We start from the raw sequence: 21,343 nt of genomic DNA, 5'->3' as shown, positions 1-21,343 counted from the left end.
GAGTTTTGGTGGGACACAAACATTCAGACCGTAGCAAATATATTTTGGACAATGGTACCAGATTAGCGCTCCTAAATAAAAACAGATAATTTGACCTCGATCAGGTACCAAGAACCTAAGGTAAGAGAAAGAGAAGTTCCTACTGTGCTTCAATCCCTTGCTGAAAGGGTTAAAGAGAATAAACCTGGGCAGAGGAAACTTATTGTGCTTACTTAGCAGATATCTTGCAGAAAGCTTGCAGCCTTGAGCACAGCCTAGCTCAGATAACCAGAAGACGCCTGGCATGGGAGGAACAAGGACAGACCGGACCCTTCCGTCAGCGGAGCGGCTTGCAGCCAGCAAGGCTTCATAAAAGTCTGCCTCCCCCTTCAGTCTCCGCTGACTCCTTTTTGTCGGACTCAGCCCTCCTGCACCCAGGTAACTGGAACAAAAATCTCTTTTGATACATTAGGGCCTCATGTCAGACGTGCAGGATCCCGGCCCACTCCGAACCTTTCACTTACAAGTACATGGGGCCATGGTGAGCCGTATATGGTCTGAGGATTGCTGAGCAGGATGGTACCCCGACATAGCTTTCCTCATGGCTGCTCACACAGCCTGAAAAACTTGCTCTGCTTATCCACCTGCTCAGACTCCTCCAGATTATCTGTGTCATGTAAGCTCAAGCAGAAAAAAAGCAGTGACAGAGGCTGCAATACTGGGTTTTACTTCTGTAAAATGCTGAAAACGGACGCAGCCATCCGGGGCCCGGGCAGTGGAGTGGCCAGAGCTCTTCGGTGTGATCTCGCTCAGGGCGCATGCTCCAACGACAGGCCGACCCCAGCGGGGGCATGCAGCAGGCAGCCGTCCACGCCTCTCTCTGATCAATGTTTATCCCCCTCTCTCTTCCTCTCTCTATGCAATCAACAACAGTCTGGCCAGTGTGGCTGTGTGTTGACCCCGGAGCCAAGAGGTCACAGGTTGGATTCCCAGTCAGGGCGAGGGCTGGGTTTCGGACTCCAGCCTCAGGAGGGGGCGTGCAGGAGGCAGCGGATCCAGGATGTTTCTTTCCCATCGATGTTTCTATCTCTATCCCCGCTCCTCTCTCTAAAATCAATAAAAACATTTCCAAATCAATAACATTTTTTTAAAAAAAACACCCATGTATTCAGGAGCAAAGGAAGTTGTGAGGGTGGTTACCTGTGTCTCAGCCTAGTGTCTCCAAAAACGGCCTCAAAGGGAGCCAGCCCTCCCCGGCAGCGCAGGGACCGGCCTGGTGCACGGAGTGGCCCCGGTGGTTGGGTGCTCGGCCTGTGCGAGCCTCACTCCCCGCCGGGCTGGTGTTGACCAAATGCCCTGGGTTTACACGTGCTGCCTGGGCCCAGGACGGCTGCCCAGAGGGGCTGGTGGCGCCCGCAGTGTCTGTGCGGGTTTGTTGCTGGCCCGCCTGTGGGAGCCTCTGAAGGGATCGCTACATACAGGACTCCCGCCAGCTGCATGTGATCCAAATGACCGAGTTCAAGGCCAGAGCGTGAGGACCGATTGGAGAACTGGCCGGGAAAAGAAAACCGAAGCAGGGACCCTCGGCCGGGTACAGGCCGGTGGACGGGCGGCCCTGCCTGTGGCTCCGCGTCCAGCTCTGGGGGGGCTGGTGACACCACCATCCCTGGGGCCATCGTCAGAGATTCGGGGGGATGTGTGTTTCCTTCGCCCGCAGCCAGGGGACTGCAGGGGCCGGGTGCGGGAACCCCTGCAGCAGACGCTGCTCCGAGGCTCGGAGGTCCGGCCTGCGGCGGCTTTAGCCGGGCCCCGCGGGTGGGCCGCCGCCTCTCCGCTCCCCGCTCCACCCGCGGCAGCTCGCTCGGGGCCCAGGTGCCCCTCCTGCTCGCAGGCCTTTGTGGGCGGCGAAACCCGAGTGCCGGGGGCGGGGGGGGGGGGGGGGGGCGTTGCTAGCGGGCCGCAGGCCCCGCCCCGCCTCCGGCCGTTGCCTTGGAGACCAGCTAACACATCCCGGCCGGGCGGCTGACTTCCCGGCTTAGGAGCTAGAAGGAACCGACCAAGCCGGGTCCTGCGACTGCAGGGCTCCTCTCCCAGGGATGGAGACGTGAATGGAGGAAGCCAGGTGAGGGCCACGGGCTGCCAGGGCCGGTAGGCGAGAGGGTGGGGGGCGCTGAGCTCCGGACTGAGAGGTCCCCCCGCCCCGCCAGGCACTGTGCCAGGTGTGGGGGTGCAACAGTAGGCAAGGGGCTAGTCGGGAAGGACAATGACAACTTGGTGTGAAAGGGGGCGCGAGCGGCAATTGGAGAACACTTCTCTCACTGGGACTTGGGGGGCAAGTGGGGCTCAGGAGAGACTTCCCGAGTGTTCTTGTCAAACAGAAATGGCAAAGGACATTTCTAGAAGTTGTTCCAACTGAGCAAAGAGAGGCATAAACAACAGGGGATGCGTCGGCGCCGCAGGGACCGTGGGCGAGGAGAGAGGAGGTAGAGGGGCAGCAAGGGCCACAGCCAGGGGGGGCGGGCGGGGGGGAGGGGGGGCGGTAAGGCGGCCCACCCTTCAAAACCCGGCCTGTCCGAGTCCATGTGTTCAACGAGTATTTGGGGGAGCTACTGTGCTCTGGGCATTGCTTTATGCAGAAGCCTTCTAGCTGCCAACCGAAGTCCCTGCCCCGTGGGTCTTACCTCCAGTGCGTGTGGGAGGAGACACAGTAAGTATCGTTAGGTGGTGGCACCGCTAAGGATTACAGAAGCGAGGCAGACGCACTGCTTCGAGGTGGCTGCTCCAAAAGGGCCTCCCTCATGAGGTTTCCTTTGACAAAGCACAAGGGCTGTGTTCCCTGCGCCTCGGCCTCGCACCCCGCACCCCCCCCCCCCCCCCCCCCCGCCAGCTCCCTGCTCCCAGGCCTCCAGAGGGGGCGGGGAAGGGAGGATGGCTGGTGTCATGGAGGTGCTCACAGTGTGCGACACCGGTTGCCGCGCTTCCCTGGTACTTGGCAGTTCACAGGGCCCTTTCACGTTCTCTGTCTTACTGGGTCCCCTTGGCGACCCGGTTGAAGTAGGCGGGGCCGTTAGTCACCCCCCTTCCACTCTGCAGAGAAGGAAACAAACAGAAGAAGGTCGGGCTCTGTCTGAGCACACTTGCTACACTGTTCTGCAACCCTCCTCCCCGGCCCACACAGGGCACCCCGTCCAGTCCTCAGGCCTCTGAGCTCATCAGGGGACCTGTCCCTGGGATGGAGCGGAGACCAGCGTGTCCGCTCTATACGAGGGGTTGCTTTTTCAGCAGTTTCTCTGCCGCTAGAGTCTCCCAGCAACGCGCACTTGTAAGACATCGCCACACTGTCTTGGCGCTTCCCCAAAGACAAGCGTCCTCTGAGTGAAGTGTTAGGGCCCGAGAGAGAGAAGCGGGTTGCCGCACCACCGTTAGGCTGGTGAAAGATGTCACGGAGGCACACTCGCGTTCAAGCTGTGTCTCCACTGCGAGTTTCTCACTTGCTATAAGTTGCCCATATATTTTGGTTGCAAACAGCAGACACTCCAGTGAGCTAGCTTAAGCAACAACGGTTGGAATTATCAAGATCATGGTCTTCCAGGTACCGCCTGGAACCTGAGAGCAGGAAGTGAAGTCAGTCCTCACAAGTGCTGGGGTCAGTAATGAGAAATTCAAGACCTAAGGCAGTTTCGCAATCCCCTCCTCTCCCTTCACCTCCCATCCCAAAATATTTATCACCTGTCCTCCCTGCTTCATGTCAATTACAACCTAATGGAGAGAGGACACCAATGCTTTAGAACCTCACTGGTGTATCAGTTTAGAGCAGCGGTTCTCAACCTGTGGGTCGCGACCCCTTTGGGGTCGAACGACCCTTTCACAGGGGTCGCCTAAGACCATCGGAAAACACAGATATAATTACAGATTGTTTTTGTGATTAATCACTATGCTTTAATTATGCTCCATTTGTAACAATGAAAATACATCCTGCATATCAGTTATTTACATGACGATTCATAAGAGTAGCAAAATTACAGTTATGAAGTAGCAACAAAAATAATTTTATGGTTGGGGGTCACCACAACATGAGGAACTGTATTAAAGGGCCGCAGCGTTAGGAAGGTTGAGAACCGCTGGTCTAGATGAAGACAAGTGCCCTGAAAGACAGGAGCACCATCCTCTGAGTTTCTGTAACACGAAAGAACCTGCAGTAAAGTGAGATGCTCGAGACGACCTCCTAAGGAAGTGATATTTGAGCTGAAATTTCAAGGAGGATCAGGTCAAGAGAAGATGTTCCAGAGCAGAGACAGCACATCAGAAGGCCCTGTGGTCAGCCCTGGCTGGTGTGGCTCAGTGGCTAGAGCAGTGATGGCGAACCTTTTGAGCTCGGCGTGTCAGCATTTTGAAAAACCCTAACTTAACTCTGGTGCCGTGTCACATATAGAAATTTTTTGATATTTGCAACCATAGTAAAACAAAGACTTATATTTTTGATACTTATTTTATATATTTAAATGCCATTTAACAAAGAAAAATCAACCCAAAAAATGAGTACGCGTGTTATAGGTTCGCCATCACTGGGCTAGAGCGTCGGCCTGCGGACTGAAGGGTCCCGGCTTTGATTCCCAGTCAAGGGCACATGCTCAGGTTGGGGCTCGATCCGTAGTATGGGGTGTGCAAGAGGCAGCCGATTAATGATTGTCATCATTGATGTTTCTGTCTGTCTCTCCCTCTCCCTTCCTCTCTGAAATCAATAAAAATATATACATTTAAAAAGGCCCTGTGGTTAAAGGAACGGTAGCTCTCCAGGAATGAAGGGAGAGCAGTGAAGTGGGAAAGCTGGAGAGGTGGGCAGTAGCAGCCACCACGCGAGGCCTCAGGTGCCACTGTTAGGATCTTACTCTTCATCCGGGAAGTGAAGGGAGGTCTTTGAACAGCTTTAAGCAGGAGAGAGAAGCATGGCAGTGGGTTTGTGTCTTTAAAAGATCACTTGAGCTTTAGTAAGGAGAGCATGTTGGATACAGGAGGCCAGTTAGGGGCTAGTGAAGTTGTCTATGGCAGAGATGACTGGCCTGGACAAGAGAAATGTCAATGGAGACAGATCAGTGGAGAGACAGACAAGATCAGGTGAGGGATTGGATATGGGGAATGAGGCGTCAAGAATAAGTCCTAGGTTTCTGACTCCTGGGTAGATGGATGGTGATTCTTTTCTCTAAACTAAATAATAAAAAGAGGATGGACAGCCTCCTTTGTAGAGAACACGATGGGTTTGGCCATGTTGAATTTGACCTACTCTGGATGGGAATGTCCAGCGTCAGTGAGCAGCCGGGTCTGGAGCCACAGTGGGTCTGGGCTTTTGACACCCAGTTGGGAGTCACTGTTGTTCAGGTAATAGCTGAAGCCATGGACTAGGATACGATTGCCCGGAAAAGAGGAAGTTCACGAACTAGCCTGGAGGACACGGACTTAGAACGCTCAGGTAGTGGAGGAGGAGCCTGGTTAGGAGACCGCGAAGGAGGACGCCCCGAGAGAGCGGCCCACGGAAACCCAGGCAGGCAATGTCCACCAACTCCACTTTTCTCCAAAGACAGTCTTTTCCTGCTTCTGATGCTTCCCAGAGAATCTTGGATACATGGCTACCACGGAGTCAATGAGCTGTGAGAGGCAGGCTGTGGGGCTCAGCTCTCTGAGTGCAGATGTGGTTCTCAGAGAGAAAAATGAATCTTATCTCAGTATTTTCCTTTCCCCATCTTCTCAAAAGCGCTGTGGTCACTTGCTGTCCCCTCTTTCGCATGCAGCCTTCCCCAAACTCCTAACATGGCCACCTCCTTTTCATCCTTCAAGCTCAGCCAGTATGGCTCAGTGATTGAGCATCCATCGATGAACCAGGAGATCATGGATGGATTCCCAGTCAGGGCACATGCCCTGGTTGTGGGCTTCATCCCTGGCAGGGGTTGTGCAAGAGGCATCCGGTCAATGATCCTCTCTCATCATTGGTGTTTCTATATCTCTCTCCCTCTCCCTTCCTCTCTGACATCAATAAAAATGTATTTAAAAAATAAGGTTGAAGCTCAAGAGATACCTTCACTGACCACCTTCCTGATTATTCTCTATCCTGTCATCCTGTTTGCTTCCTTCGCAGCCTTTCCCCAATCTGTGAGTAAGATTGTTGGTTTTAGCCTCAATCTTCCCCTCTAGAATCAAGCTCTGCAAAGGGCAAGTCTAGCTCCGTGACTCTCCACTGGGGTGGAGTGTGCTCCCGGGGAAACGCAGGCCTGTCCACAGGCCTTTCAGGCTGTCACACATCGGGGGCGGCAGTGCAGCTGGCAGGCAACAGGCAGAGACCGGGGTGCTGCCGCACACCCTGCAAGCCCCAGCGGAGATGCAGTTTGACAACAGGACGGCCTCACAACAAAGAATGACCCGGTCCCCGATGTCAAAGGGCCAAGACGGAAAAACCCTGTTACCTTGCTCACCGTTCTATCCTCAGCACCTCGCACAAAGCCCGGCACCTTGTAGGCAGCTGATAGGTGTTTACTGGGTGAATTAAAGGAGAGCTGAGCTGTATGTAGATGCCACCGAGGCTGTTGTCTATACATTGCCTTACCCCATGCCTTCTATCACTAAAACCATGCAATTTTTCCTATTGGTTAGAATTTTTAACTCTTAGAAACCTTAAATTTTAGGTGACAAGTAAGAAATTAACATTTCTCAGATTAGCAACACATTCACATTTTTAAGAGATAGAATTCAAATAAAATACATGACATATTCATTAATAGATCCAAATCTATCTCCTAGATTCTCTGTAATAAAATCCAAAAGTAGGCAAACTCAGATTAATATTTCAGTATCCTTTTATTTCAAAATACCTAGATACTTAATAATTTTTAATATTTAACCCAGCAAAATCTGAAGTTTTAAGTTACCAAAGACTTTTCCCCCCTTTGGAAAATAAGCATTGGGTACTTTTCTAATAAAACAATGAGTGTTTTTCTAATAAAACATTGGGTGTTTTTATAATGGCTACACACACTCATCATGATAACAAAGGCTAAGGTAACAAATATCTGGGAAATTCCTGGAAAGCATCTTCTCTGATTTTGTAAATGAAAACAATAATAATATTTTGCTCTTGGGAGTTGGAGGGGCATACCTGCCCTGAATGAGGCAGGTAAATGGCGTTGCACTGTCCCAGACCTCAGGCTTCAGTTACCTTCCAGAACAGGACAGACGTCCTCGTGAACCTGGGGCCTGTTTTGTCAGGACCCTAGGGAACCCTCCCCAGTGACTAGACAGAAACGAGCTGTTCCCTGAGGCACGGCCAGCTGCAATGGCTGTCCAGGGCTGGGGCGCTGATCGAGTCACTGTTCCGCAGCATGAAGAGGAACACGGACAGAGCTCCAAAGAAGCAGCTGAGCCAGGACGATGGCAGTGGACTGGGCCAGGATCCAGACAATGGGCTCCTGGTTACACACATTAACCAGACGCAGGACTTGCTGGTAAAAACCTTTGTGCTTTAACTGAGTCACAGTGCTTACGGGTCATGGTGAGGGAGTGCAGAATGTGTCCAACCCTGAGTGTGTTGTCTCTTCTTGGCGGATTCCAGGACCAAAAAAGATTAGTTAAGCATTCACTCTGGCCCTGCCTTTAGAAATGACGGAGCCTGTGCTGTCCGTAGGCAGGTGCGGTTCTCTTGGGCATGTCGTAGGATGTCCAGCGCATGTGAAGAGCGCTCTCCATGTGACCAAAGCCCGAAGTCTAAGAACTTGAATTCCAAAATCCCCCTCCTGAGACCTGGGTTGTTCAGAATTCTCTAAAATCCAGACCTAAAAGGCAGTGTTGCGAATTGCTGTCAGAGCGAGAGAGCTACGGCAGAACTAGCCTTTGGAATAACCAGGACTGTGGTTTTAGGCTGAGCCTCAATGTGAGCCGTCTTCCCCTTTTACAGTTATGCTCCTTTAAAATGCAATCGCTCTGCCTGCAGTCAAGGTCCAGGATGCATTTGAGTGAACCTTCAAGTATTTTTTTATTGTTTATTTATTTATTTATTTCTGTTTTGTTTTTGATAATTTTGGCTTTCAGATTTTAAGTTCCATTGTATATTAAAGAAACTTAGTTTCAACATTTTTCACCAGAATCTCTGTTCCCAGTGTGTAGACCCCTGGGAGAGTTTTGAATTGATAAGTCACTAGTGAGACCAGTCAATGATGAGAGAATCATTGATCAGGTGCCTCCTGCACACCTGGTACTGGGGATCTAGCCCGCAACCCGGGCATGTACCCATGACTGGAATCACACCTGGGGCCCTTCATTCTGCAGGCCGATGCCCTATCCACTGAACCAAACCATGAAGGGCTCCTTTGCCCATTTTTAAATAGGATTGTTTGTGTTCCTTTTGTTAAGTTGTATGAGTTTCTTAAATATTTTGGATATTAACCCCTTATCAAATGAATCATTGGCAAATATGTTTCCCCATACAGCGGTCTATTTTTCATTTTGTTGATGGTTTCTTTTGCTGTACAGAAGCTTTTTATTTTGATGTAGTCCCATTTGTTTATTTTCCCTTAGTTTCCCTTGCCTTAGAAGATGTATCCACAAACATATTGCTATGAGAGATGGCTGAGATTTTGCTGGCTATGGTTTCTTCTAGGATTTTTATGGTTTCACAAGTTACATTTAAGACTTTTATTCATTTTGAGTCTATCTTGTGTGTGGTGTAAGTTGGTGGTCTAGTTTCATTATTTTGCATGTACCTGTCCAGTTTTCCCAACACCATTTAGTGAAGACACTGTCTTGACTCCATTGTATGCTCTTGCCTCCTTTACCAAATATTAATTGAGCGTAATGGCTTGGGTCGATTTCTGGGTTTCTTTTCTGTTCCATTTGATCTGTATGCCTGTGCTTGTGCCAGTACCAGGCTATTTTGATTACGATGGCTTTGTAGTGTAACTTGATATCTGGTATTGTGATCCCTGTAACTTTGTTCTTCTTTCTCAAGATTTCTGCAGCTATTCAGGGTCTTTTTTGGTTCCATATAAATTTTTGGAGAGTTTGTTCTAGATCTGTGAAATATGCCATTGGTATTTTAATAGAGATTGCATTGAGTCTGTAGATTGCTTTGGGTAGTATATTCCTCCATTTGTTTATATCTTCCTCTATCTCTTTTTCAATACCTTATGGTTGCCAAGTACAAGTCTTTTAGTTCCTTGGTTAAGTTTGTTCCTAAGTATCTTACTTTTTTTTTTTTTTTTTGCAATGGTAAATGGGATTGTTTGTTTAGTTTCTGTTTCTGAGAATTCATTATTGGTGTATAAAAATGTCATTGATTTCTAGGTATTAATTTTGTATCCTGCTACATTCCCAAATTCATTTATTAAATCTAGTAGTTTCCTAGTGGAATCTTTAGGGTTTTCTATGTACAATATCATGTCATCTGTGAATAATGAGAGTTTTACTTCCTCCTTTCCAATTTGGATGCCTTTTATTTCTTCTTCTTGTCTGATCGCTGAGACTATGTAGAATAAGAGTAGTAAAAACTGGCATCCCTGTCTTGTTCCTGTTCTTAGGGGAAGTGGTTTTAGTTTTAGCTTTTCCCCATTGAGTGTGATGTTTGCTTGCTGTAAGTTTGTCATATACGGCCTTCATTATGTTGAGGTATGATCCCTCTATTCCCGGTTTGCTGGGAGTTTTTATCAAAAATGGGTGTTTGATTTTGTCAAATGCTTTTTCTGTATCCGTTGATATGATCATGTGGTTTTTGTCTTTCAATTTTCTAATGTGATGTAACACGTTTATTGATTTGAGAATATTGTACCAGCCTTACATCCCTGGAATAAAGACCACTTGGTCGTGGTGTATGATCTTTTTAATATATTGGGGGATCCGATTTGTTTATATGTTGATGAGGATTTTAGCATCTATGTTCATCAGGGATATTGGCCTGTAATTCTCTTTCTTTGTAGTGTCTTTTTCTGGTTTTATATTAGGACTAGAGGCCCGATGCACAGAATTCATGCAAGAGGCTCGGCCCTCGCAACCCTGGCCAGCCCTCGCAGCCCCTCGCAGCCCCAGCTGGCCCTTCGTCCAGAGGTCATCTGGAAGGACGTTCGGCTGTTCGGTCTAATTAGCATATTACCTCTTTATTATATAGGATAATGCTCATAAAAAGAAGTTGGAAGTGTTCCTTCCTCTTGGAGTTCTTGGAATAGTTTGAGGCGTATAGGTATTAGTTCTTCTTTGAATGTTTAGTAAAACTCTCCTGTGAAGCCATCTGGACCAGGGCTTTTGTTTGCTGTGAGATTTTCTTTTAACACATTGTATGCGGGAAACATATTTATACGTTTTACGTTGACTGTAGTAGTAGAGCGCGGGACACGTATTAATACGTTTTTTTATAGACGAGCGGTAGAATGAGGGTAACATATAAATACGTAAACTAAAGTTATCGCAATTTTACTGAACGTTGCCATTTGCGCAAAAAATTAGTAAAAATGGCCCATGCCACCTGTTAGCGCGCGATAAAAACTACCCGCAAACAATGTGTTAATGTATTTTTTATTGTTGATAGTATTACAGATATATTCTAGGCTCTTCTCTCCCCGCCCCCTCCTCTCAGCCCCTATGCACCCCCCTTCAGGTCTTCACTACCCTATTGCCTGTGTCCATGGGGTATGCATATCTGTAACAGAAAAGCCTAAGCAACCATTCGACCAGTAGCTATGATGCGCACTGACCACTAGGGGGCAGATGCTCAATACACAGGCATGGAAATGTGGAACACACAAATGAATCTCAGAGGGAAGCAGGGAGGGAGGAGGGCAGGGAGAGATTAACCAAAGATCTTATATGCATACTAGAGGCCCGGTGCATGGATTCGTTCACCAGTGGGGTCCCTCGTCCTGGCCTGCGGGGATCGGACCTAAACCAGCAGTCCGACATCTTCTGAGGGGTCCCGGATTGCGAGAGGGCACAGGCCAGGCCGTGGGACCCCACCGGTGCATGAATCTGTGCACCAGGCCTCCAGTAAGTACATAACTTCTTTGGTTTATCTGTTTTTGTTCCCCCAACCCCACATCGAGGTATGTTAGTCTGTTCCATCCCTCCATGCTTTGGGTCTTATTTTATTGGTCAATTCATTTTGTTCATTAGATTCCACAAATAAGTGAGATCATGTGATATTTGTCTTTCTCAGATTGGCTTATTTCACTTAGCATAATAGTCTCTAGGTCCATCCAGGCTGCCCCAAAGGGTAAGAGAACCCTCTTTTTCACAGCTGCATAGTATTTCATTGTATAAATGTCCCACAGCTTTTTTATCCACTCATCTACTGATGGGCACTTGGGCTGTTTCCAATTCTTAGCTATTATAAATAACACTGCTATGAAATAGGGGTGCATATATTCCTTCTGATTGGTGTTTTGGGATTTTTAGGATACATTCCCAGAAGTGGGATCACTGGGTCAAACAGAAGTTCCATATTTAAATTTTTGAGGAAACTCCATACCGTTTTCCATGGAGTGGCTGCACCAATCTGCATTCCCACCAGCAGTGTACTATGGTTCCCTTTTCTCCACATCCTCACCAGCACTTGTTGTTTGTTGATTTTTTGATGATAGCCATCTGACAGGTGTGAGGTGATATCTCATTGTGGTTTTAATTTGCATTTCTCTGATAGTTAGTGACTTTGAGCATATTTTCACATGTCTCTTGACCATTTGTATGTCCTCTTTGGAGAAATGTCTATTCAGGTCTTCTGTCCACTTTTTAATTGGATTGTTTGTCTTCCTTTTGTTGAGTTGTATGAGTGCTTTATATATTTTGGATATTAACACCTTATCAGATGTATCATTGGTAAATATATTCTCTCATACAGTGGGTTCCCTTTTCATTTTGATGTGGTTTCTTTTGCTGTGCAGAAGCTTTTTATTTTGATGTAGTCCCATTTATTTTCTCCTTAGTTTCCTTTGCCCTAGGACAGTGGGCAGCAAACTCATTAGTCAACAGAGCCAAATATCAACAGTACAACGATTGAAATTTCTTTTGAGAGCCAAATTTTTTAAACTTAAACTGTATAGGTAGGTACATTGTTATTAACTTAATTAGGGTCCTCCTAAGGCTTAGGAAGAGCCACACTCAAGGGGCCAAAGAGCCGCATGTGGCCCGTGAGCCACAGTTTGCCGACCACGGCCCTAGGAGATGTATCTGTAAGCATATTGTTATGAGAGATGTCTAAGATTTTACTGCCTATCTTCTCCTCTATGATGTTTATGGTTTCATGCCTTACATTTAAGTGTTTTATTCATCTTGAGTTTGTTATTATATACTAGAGGCCCTGGGCACAAAATTTGTGCACGCTGGGGGGGGGGGGGGGTTAGGCGGGGGAGACCGAGCTCCCCTCAGCCCAGACTGCACCCTCTCCAATCCAGGGCCCCTCAGGGGATGTCCGACTGCTGGTTTAGGCCCAATCCCGAGGATCGGGCCTTAACCGGCAGTCGGACATCCGTCTCACAATCCTGAACCACTGGCTCCTAATCGCTCACCTGCTTGCCTGCCTGGTCACCCCTTACTGCCCCCCCTGCCAGCCTGGTCTCCCCCAACTGCCCCCCCCCGCCAGCCTAATTGCCCCCAACTGCCCCCCCTGCTGGCCTGATTGCCCCCAACTGCCCCCCCCTGCTGGCCTGATTGCCCCCAACTGTCCCCCTCTGCCAGCCTGATTGCCCCCAACTGCCCCCCCTGCTGGCCTGGTCTCCCCTCATGGCCCCCCTGCCAGCCTGGTCACCCCACATAGCCTGCTTGTTCAGTCGTTTGGTTGTCCCTCACTAACACCCCTGCCGACTTGGTCGCCCAACGCAGCCTCCTGTTTAGTCCTTTGGTCGTCACTCACTAACCCCCCTGCCGGCCTGGTCGTAGACAGCCATCTTGTGAGGGTACGAGGGTTAATTTGCATATTACCTTTTTATTATATAGGATGGTATTAGTTGGTGGGCTAGTTTCATCTTTTTGCATCTGTTTGTCCTGTTTTCCCAGCACCATTTGTTGAAGAGATTGTCTTTACTCCCTTTACTCCATTGTATGTTCTTGCCTCCTTTGTCAAGTATTAATTGATCGTAATGGTGTGGATCAATTTCTGTGGCCTCTGTTCTGATCCAGTGGTCGATATGCATGTTCTTGTACCAGTACCAGGCTGTTTTTGTTATACTGGCTTTCTGTGTGTGTGTGTGTGTGTGTGTGTGTGTGTGTGTGTGTGTAACACGCTATACATTTTATTAAAATTAGAAATTGTTAATATTTATTAAAGAATTACTGCAACAGGAAAATATTTAAAATACATAAAAACATACAATGACATTTTAGTTTATCTTGTTTTAGAGTTCTGTGCCTACTTTCATTATAAAAACACATTTTTGTATAAAAATTTGCATACTGTTCTAAATTCTATTTTTACTTTACTTTCCCTATAGTAAAGAATATATGAGATATATATATATATATATATATATATATATATATTTCTTTTCCTTTTTAAAAATTAAATCTTTATTCTTCAGATTATTATAGTTGTTCCTCTTTTTTCCCCTCACAGCTCCTCTCCACCAGGTTCCAACCTCACCCTCTGCCCTTACTGCCCCCCACCCCCACTGTCCTCATCCATAGGTGTACAATTTTTGTCCAGTCTCTTCCCACACCCCCACACCCCTTTCCCCCTGAGAATTGTCAGTCCACTCCCTTTCAATGCCCCTGGTTCTATTATATTCACCAGTTAATTCTGTTCATTCGATTATTTATTCACTTGATTTTCAGATTCACTTGTTGATGGATATGTATTTGTTGTCACTTTGTTGTTCATAATTTTTATCTTTACTTTTTTCTTCTTCCTCCTCCTCTTAAAGAACACCTTTCAGCATTTCATATAATGCTGGCTTGGTGGTGGTGAACTCCTTTAGCTTTTTCTTATCTGTGAAGCTCTTTATCTGACCTTCAATTCTGAATGATAGCTTTGCTGGGTAAAGTAATCTTGGTTGTAGGTTCTTGGTATTCATCACTTTGAATATTTCTTGCCACTCCCTTCTGACCTTCATAGTTTCTGTTGAGAAATCTGCTGACAATCTTATGGGTACTCCCTTGTAGGTAGGTAACTGTTTTTCTCTTGCTGCTTTTAAGATTCTCTCTTTGTCTTTTGCTCTTAGCATTTTAATTATGATGTGTCTTGGTGTGGTCCTCTTTGGATTCCTTTTGTTTGGGGTTCTCTGTGCTTCCTGGACTTGTAAGTCTTATAATGGCTTTTTAGTATAGTTTGATATCCGGTATTGTGATCCCTTTTACTTCATTCTTCTTTCTCAAGATTGCTTCAGCTATTTGCAGTCTTTTATGGTTTCATATAAGTTTTTGGAGTATTTGTTCTAGCCCTGTGAAGTATGCCATTGGTATTTTAATAGGGATTGCATTGAATCTATAGATTGCTTTGGGTAGTATAGACATTTTAATGATATTAATTATTCCAATCTATGAACATGGTATATGCTTCCACTTGTTTGTATCTTCCTCTATTTCTTTTTTTTAATGCCCTATCATTTTCCGAGTACCCGTCTTTTACCGACTTGGTTACGTTTATTACTAGGTATCTTATTTTTTGTTGTTGTTGTTGTTGTTGCAATGGTAAATGGGATTGCTTTTTTAGTTTCTCTTTCTGAGAGTTCATTATTGATTGGTGTATAAAAAAGCCATCAATTTCTGGATATTAATTTTGTATCTGGTTATCTTGCCGAATTTATTTTTTAAGTCTGGTAGTTTCCTGGTGGAGTCTTTTGTTTTGGGTGTCATGTAATTTATTTATACACACACACACACACACACACACACATACACATACACACACACTAGAGGCCTGTTGCACGAAGAGATTCATGCAATAGGCCTTCCTTTCCCCTGGCTGCTGGCACTGGTTTGCCTCTGGCACCCAGGGCCCAGGCCTTCGCTCTGGCCAAGTTCTGGCCAGAGCCGGCCCTGGAAACATCAGGCCTCGCTGCTCCACCGGCCCCAGAAACATCAGGCCTCACTCCACCACTTGGAGCCTATGTATGCAAATTAACCACCATCTTTGTTGGTGATTGATTTGAATATTGCGCTGATTAGCCAATGGGAGGTATAGCAAAGGTATGGTCAATTACCATGTTTGTCTATTATTAGATAGGATATGTATTAGAGGCCCAGTGCACCAGATTCATGTACTCTGGTGGAGGGGGGGGGGTCCCTCAGCCCAGCCTGTGCCCTCTCGCAGTCCAGGAGCCCTCAGGGGATGTGGAGGTGGGAGAGGCTCCCACCACCACCGCTGCACTTGCCAGCCATGAGCCCGGCTTCTGGTTGAGTGGCGCTCCCCCGGTGGGAGTGTAGTGACCACCAGGGGGAAGCTCCTGCATTGAGTGTTTGCCCCCTTATGGTCAGTGCACGTCATAGCGACTCGTCATTCTGTTGTTTGGTCAATTTGCATATTAGCCTTTTATTATATAGGATTTTTTTTATTTCAGAGAGGAAGGAAGAGGGAGAGAGAGGTAGAAACATTAATGATCAGAGAGAATCACTGACCAGCCACCTTCCACATGTCCCCCATTGGGGACTGAGCCCACAATTTGGGTATGCACCCTTGGCCAGAATCAAACCTGAGACCCTTCAGTCTGCAAGCCAATGTTCCATCCACTGAGCCAAATTGGTGAATAATGACAATTTCACTTCCTCCTTTCTAATTTGGATGCCCTTTATCCCTTCTTTTTTTCTGATTGCTGTGGCTAGGACTTCCAATACTATGTTGAATAAGAGTGGTGTAAGTGGACATCATTGTCTCATTCCTGTTTTTAGGGGAAATGGCTTTATGTGTTTGGTGTTGTTTTTTTTTAATATATTTTTATTGATTTCAGAGAGGAAGAGAGAGGAAGAGAGAGATAGAAACATCAATGATGAGAGAGAATCACCGATAGGCTGCCTCCTGAATGGCCCCTACTGGGGATCAAGCCCAGAACCTGGGCATGTGCCCTTGACCAGACTTGAACCCAGGACCTTCAGTCTGCAGGCTGACACTCTATCCACTGAGCTAAACTAGCCAAGGTAGGGGAAATGGTTCTAGTTTTTGCCCATTGAGTATGATGTTTGCTGTAGGTTTGTCATATATGACCTTTATTATGTTGAGGTATGATCCCTCTAGTGACTAGTCTCAGTTTGCTGAAAGTTTTTATCAAAAAGGGTGCTGGATTTTGTCAAATGCTTTTTGTACATCTATTAATATGATCATGTGGTTTTAATCTTTTAATTTATGTGATGTATTACAATTATCTATTTACAAACATTGTACCAGCCTTGCATCCCTAGAATAAAGCCCACTTGGTCATGGTGTATGATCTTTTTAATATATTGCTGCATCTGATTTGCTAATATGTTGTTGAGGATTTTAATATCCATGTTCATCAGGAATATTGGCCTGTAATTTTCTTTCTTTGTAGTGTCTTGTTCTAGTTTTGTATTAGGATAATGCTGTCCTCATGAAAAGAAGTTGGAAGTGTTTCTTCCTCTTGGATTTTTTGGAATAATTTGATAAGTATAGGTATTGGTTCTTCTTTGAATGTTTGGTAAAACCCCTGTGAAGCCATCCGGACCAGGGCTTTTGTTTGCTGGGTTGTTGTTTTTCATTAGTGCTTCAACTTCATCAGTAGTTATGGGCCTAGTCAGGTTTTCTGATTCTTACTGATTCTGTTTAGGAAGATTGTTTTTCTAGGAATTTTTCCATTTTATCCACATTGTCCAGCTTGTTGGCATATACAGGCAGTCCTCAGGTTACATCGGACTCGACGTATGTCATTTCGTGGTTATGTCGCCATCTCCCATCTACACTAATAAAAGACAAACATGCAAATTGACTGTACCTTTGCTACACCTTAAGCCACACCCACCAAGCCAATCAGAGCGACTATATGCAAATTAACCCAACCAAGATGGTGGCCAGAAGCCACGGAGCTGGAGCAAGCAGGAGGCTTGGTTTCCCCAATGATGGAAGAAGCCAAGCTTTCCGGCCACTGCTGCCTCCTCTCAAGGCAACAAAGTTTCAATTATAGAAGGTAAATAAACCCCAGATACCTGCTTCCAGTCACCATGGTCACGGAGCTGGAGCGAATGAAAAAAAACACAAAAAAAAGAAAGGCTGGGAGCTTCAGTCACCGGGGGGCTTGGTCAGTCTGAAAATGGCCCTCAGCCCCTCACCTAGGCTGGCCAAACCCCCATGGGGTGAGGGTCCCTACTGGGGGGCTTGACCAACCTGCAAACAGCCATCAGCCCTTCACCCAGGCTGGCCAGGTACCCCAGCGGGACTCCCACCCTGATCCAGGACACCCTTCAGGCCAAACCAGTCAGCCCCCACTCATGCACCAGGCCTCTATTCTATATAATAAAAGGGTAATATGCAAATTGACCCTAACAGCAGAACGACTGGGAATGACTGGTCACTATGACACACACTGACCACCAGGGGAAGATGCTCAATGCAGGAGCTGCCCTCTGGTGGTCAGTGCGCTCCCACAGGGGGAGCTCTGCTCAGCCACAAGTCAGGCTGATGGCTGCCAACACAGTGGTGGTGGCGGGAGCCTCTCCCGCCTCCTCAGCAGCACTAAGGATGTCCAACTGCAGCTTAGGCCTGCTCCCCGCTGGCAAGTGGACATCCCCCGAGGGCTGCTGGGCTACCAAAGGGATGTCTGACTGCCAGCTTGGGCCCGATGCCCCAGGGAGTGAGCCTAAGCCAGAGGTAGACATCCTCCAAGGGGTCCCAGACTGCAAGAGGGCATAGGCCCAGCTGAGGGGATCCCCCCCCCCGCCCCCCGCGAGTGCACAAATTTTTGTGCACCTGGCCTCTAGTTTATTTATAAAAGATAAAAGTTCCGTCATTTCGATATATGTGCTTTATGTTTTTTATTATTTGTTTACCACAAGTAAAGGTCAAGAATTGTTTTCTTTCTTTTAATTTTTTTCACTGTTTCACTTCATTACTGCTTCCTGTGTATGTGCTTCATGTGAGTGACGTAGGTGCCTATGTAGGTGGGTTCTGATTTACAGTGAAAATCGCGTTGCATCGCACCGTAGGAACTGATCTCCGATGTAACCCGAGGACCTACTGTAGTTATTCATAGTATTTTCTTATTATCCTTTGTGTGCCTGTGGTGTCAGTTGTTATTTCTCTGCTTTCGTTTCTGATTTTATTTATTTGGGTCCTCTCTCTTTGTTTCTTGAGAGTCTGGCTAATAGTTCATCAATCTTGTTTATAGTTTCAAAGATCAGCTCTAGGTTTCATTGGTTTTCTAAAATTTTTATTATTTTTTAAATATATTTTTTGTTGATTTCAAAGAGGGAGAGGGAGAGATAGATAGAAACATCAATGATGAGAGAGAATCATTGATTGGTTACCTCCTGTCAATCAATTTATTTCACTCTAATCTTTATTATTTTCTTCCTTCTACTTACTCTGGGCTTTTCTTGCTGTTCTCTTTCTAATTCTTTAAGTTGTAGGGTTGGATAAGTTATTTTTAGAGCTGGGCCTGTAGTGCTATGAGCTTCCCTCTCAGGACTGCTTTAGTTGTGTCCCAGAGATTTTGGGTTGTTGTGTGTTCATTTTAATTGTTTCCAGGAAGTTTTTAAAATTTCTTTCTTGATCTCATTGGTAACTCATTCATTGTTTAATAACATGCTATTTAGCCTCAATGTGTTTGAATGTTTTTAGGGTTTTTTAATTGTAGTTGATTTTTAATTTCATTCCACTGTGATCTGAGAAGATGCTTGGTATGATTTCAATCTTCTTGAAGTTGTTTTGTGTCCTAACGTGTGGTGTATCTTTGAGAATGACCCATGTGCACTTGAGAAGAATGTATACCCTGCAGCTTTGGGGTGAGATGTTATATAAATGTCAACTAAATCCATCTGATCCAGGGTGTCATTTAGAGACACTTTTTCCTTCTTAATTTTTTTGTCTGGAAGATCTATCCAGTGAAGTCAGCAGGGGTGTTAAAGTCCTCTACTACAACCTATTGCTGTCGATCTCTCTCTTAAACTCCTCCAGAAGTTTTAAAATATATTTTGGTGCTCCTGTATTGGGTGCATATATGTTTACTAGGGTTATATCCTCTTATTGGATCGATCCCTTTAGTAGTATGTAGTGATCTTTGTTGTCTCTTGTGATGGCCTTCATTATGAAGTCTATTTTGTCAGATATGAGTATTGCTACTCCAGCTTTCTTATCCTTTCCATTGGCATGAAAAATTTTTTTCCATCCATTCCCTCTCATCCTGTGTGAGTCTTTTGTTCTGATGTGGGTCTCTTGTAGATATCATATAATTGGGTCATGTTTTGTATCCATTCAGCTACCCTGTGTCTTTTGATTGAAGCATTTAATCCATTTACATTTAAGGTTATTATTGATAGGTACTTATTTATTGCCATTTTAATTCTGTATGCCTATGTTTCTCTCTCTCTTTCTTCTTCTCATTACACCAGTCCATTTAGCATTTCTTGAAGTGCTGGTTTGGTGGTGATAAACTCTTTTAGACTTCTTAGTCTGGAAGCTCTTTATTTCACCATCTATTTTGAATGATAGCCTTGCTGGATATAGTAACACTAGAGGCCCGTTGCACAAATTCGTGCACTGGTGGGGTCCAGTTGGCCCACACCGATGGGGGCCAATCAGGAGCAGGGCCAGCCGGGTGAGGGACCACGGTTGTTCTGGTCATTCTAGTTGTTCTGCCATTCAGTTGCTGGGCTTTTATTATTTAGAATTAGTCAGCTCAGCCATAACAAAATATCATAAATTTCTGTGGCTTAAACAACAGAAATGTATTTTTCTCACAGTTCTGGAGGCTGGAATTTGGGGTCAGGGTACCAGCATAGCATCATCCCATATACCAGAAAGTGGTGGATCGATTGCCAGTCAGGGCACATGCCCAGGTTGCAGATATAATACCCATCCCAGTGAGTGCAGGAAACAACGGAACAATGTTTCTCTCTCCCTTCTTCTCTCTGAGACCAATTAAAATGAATGATAAATAAATAATGTTCTATAGGTATGGTTTAACAGGAAAGACATTAGTGATTTACGAAGTGAAAAGCTCGTTGTAACACATATATACAGCATGACCCCATTTTTTAAAAAAATATTTATTGATTTCAGAGGAAGGGAGAGGGAGAGATAGATAGAAACATCAATGATGAGAATCATTGATCAGCTTCCTCCTGCACACCCCTACTGAGGATCAAGCCCAAAACCTGACTGGGAATCATATTGTGGCCTTCTGGTTCATAGATGGATGCTCAACCACTGAGCCCTACCAGCTGGGCTCCACTTTTATCAATACCAGGCTCATGAGGTACATTGGCAAGATCTCACTCCTAGACGAAAGTCTGAAATTGCCCAAACACCTTTGCAGCTAGGTTTCTGGATATGAATTCGTCTCTGCCGATTGGATGCGCTTGCACAATATTTTGAAGGCAGAAGTGGGGCAGAGGCATCTTCCCGCAGTTTGCTGCTGTGACCATGTTTGCAGACACGTGGAGGTTTTCTGCAGCGAATCCAGGCTGTGCACAGGCAGCTGTGGCAGAGACAGTGCCCAGTGACCTGTTTTGTGGGCTCTGGAAGGCACTTGCCGGGGCAGCAGTTTCCCGATCCCCGGGTCACAGCTGTGCCAGAGTGTCCTAGAAGTCAGTGTGGCTGAGGGAGCAGCTCCTCCCGCTGGGCAGGGAGTCTTTCCTGGGGGCCCAGCCTAATAACACTCCTCCATCTTTCCGACGATTTCCCAAGCACCAGTTCCCTGTGCTGAATTCCTTCCTGCCTAAAATGGCAAAGATCTAAAAACATTTTGGATCCTCTACTGTCAACGAAAACAGTGCTGCACAGGGTCAGGTCTGAGAAGTGGGTGAGGTGTTGTGGAAGGCTCCCTTGAGTCTTAGATTCTCCTTCTGTAGAACCGAGACCAAAGATTATCTGCTCATAGTTACTGAAGACCATGGCAGCTGTGTTTCCCAAAGATGGACACAACACTTCCCATCCCTCCTGTGGCCTTGCCACTTTCCGCCACATCCTCCCTCTTGAAGCAGAGCTGACCTCTGGTGCACTGGTAGCCAGTACACTGGTTGCCTGCAGAATTCTAAGGCCAAGGCCGAAAAGGTGAGGGCTGCAGCCCCACCCACTCCCCCAGGGTTTCCAGCTCTGCCCAACCCCCCATGCTGCTCGGGCTCTGGCTGGTGCTGGGCCTTGCCCTCCTGGCTTGCTTCCCCTCAGGCCATGGCCCATCTGCTGGTGCTGCTGGGCCTAGCAGGTGGGGTAAGAGCCCATGTCAGGCCTCGCGCCTCCCGG

At 46.4% G+C, this 21,343-nt stretch overlaps 1 protein-coding gene across 1 annotated transcript in view; it reads left to right on the top strand.

Moving 5' to 3' along the window:
* Nucleotides 1-1,971: 1,971 nt before the first annotated feature.
* The window catches only part of VWA3A (von Willebrand factor A domain containing 3A), a 70,799-nt gene continuing 51,427 nt past the window's right edge, over nucleotides 1,972-21,343 (top strand). Inside the window, exons 1-2 of the mRNA XM_081090310.1 lie at nucleotides 1,972-2,101; nucleotides 7,346-7,469. Of these exons, the coding sequence (XP_080946436.1) occupies nucleotides 2,088-2,101; nucleotides 7,346-7,469 (138 nt within the window). The 5' untranslated portion in view covers nucleotides 1,972-2,087. The remainder of the gene's footprint in view (nucleotides 2,102-7,345; nucleotides 7,470-21,343) is intronic.

The sequence above is a fragment of the Myotis nattereri genome (assembly GCF_964212035.1).
Source record: "Myotis nattereri genome assembly, chromosome: 4".
NCBI lineage: Eukaryota > Metazoa > Chordata > Mammalia > Chiroptera > Vespertilionidae > Myotis > Myotis nattereri.
The sequence above is the reverse complement of the archived record's forward strand: the minus strand, read 5'-3'. Positions and strand labels throughout refer to the sequence as shown.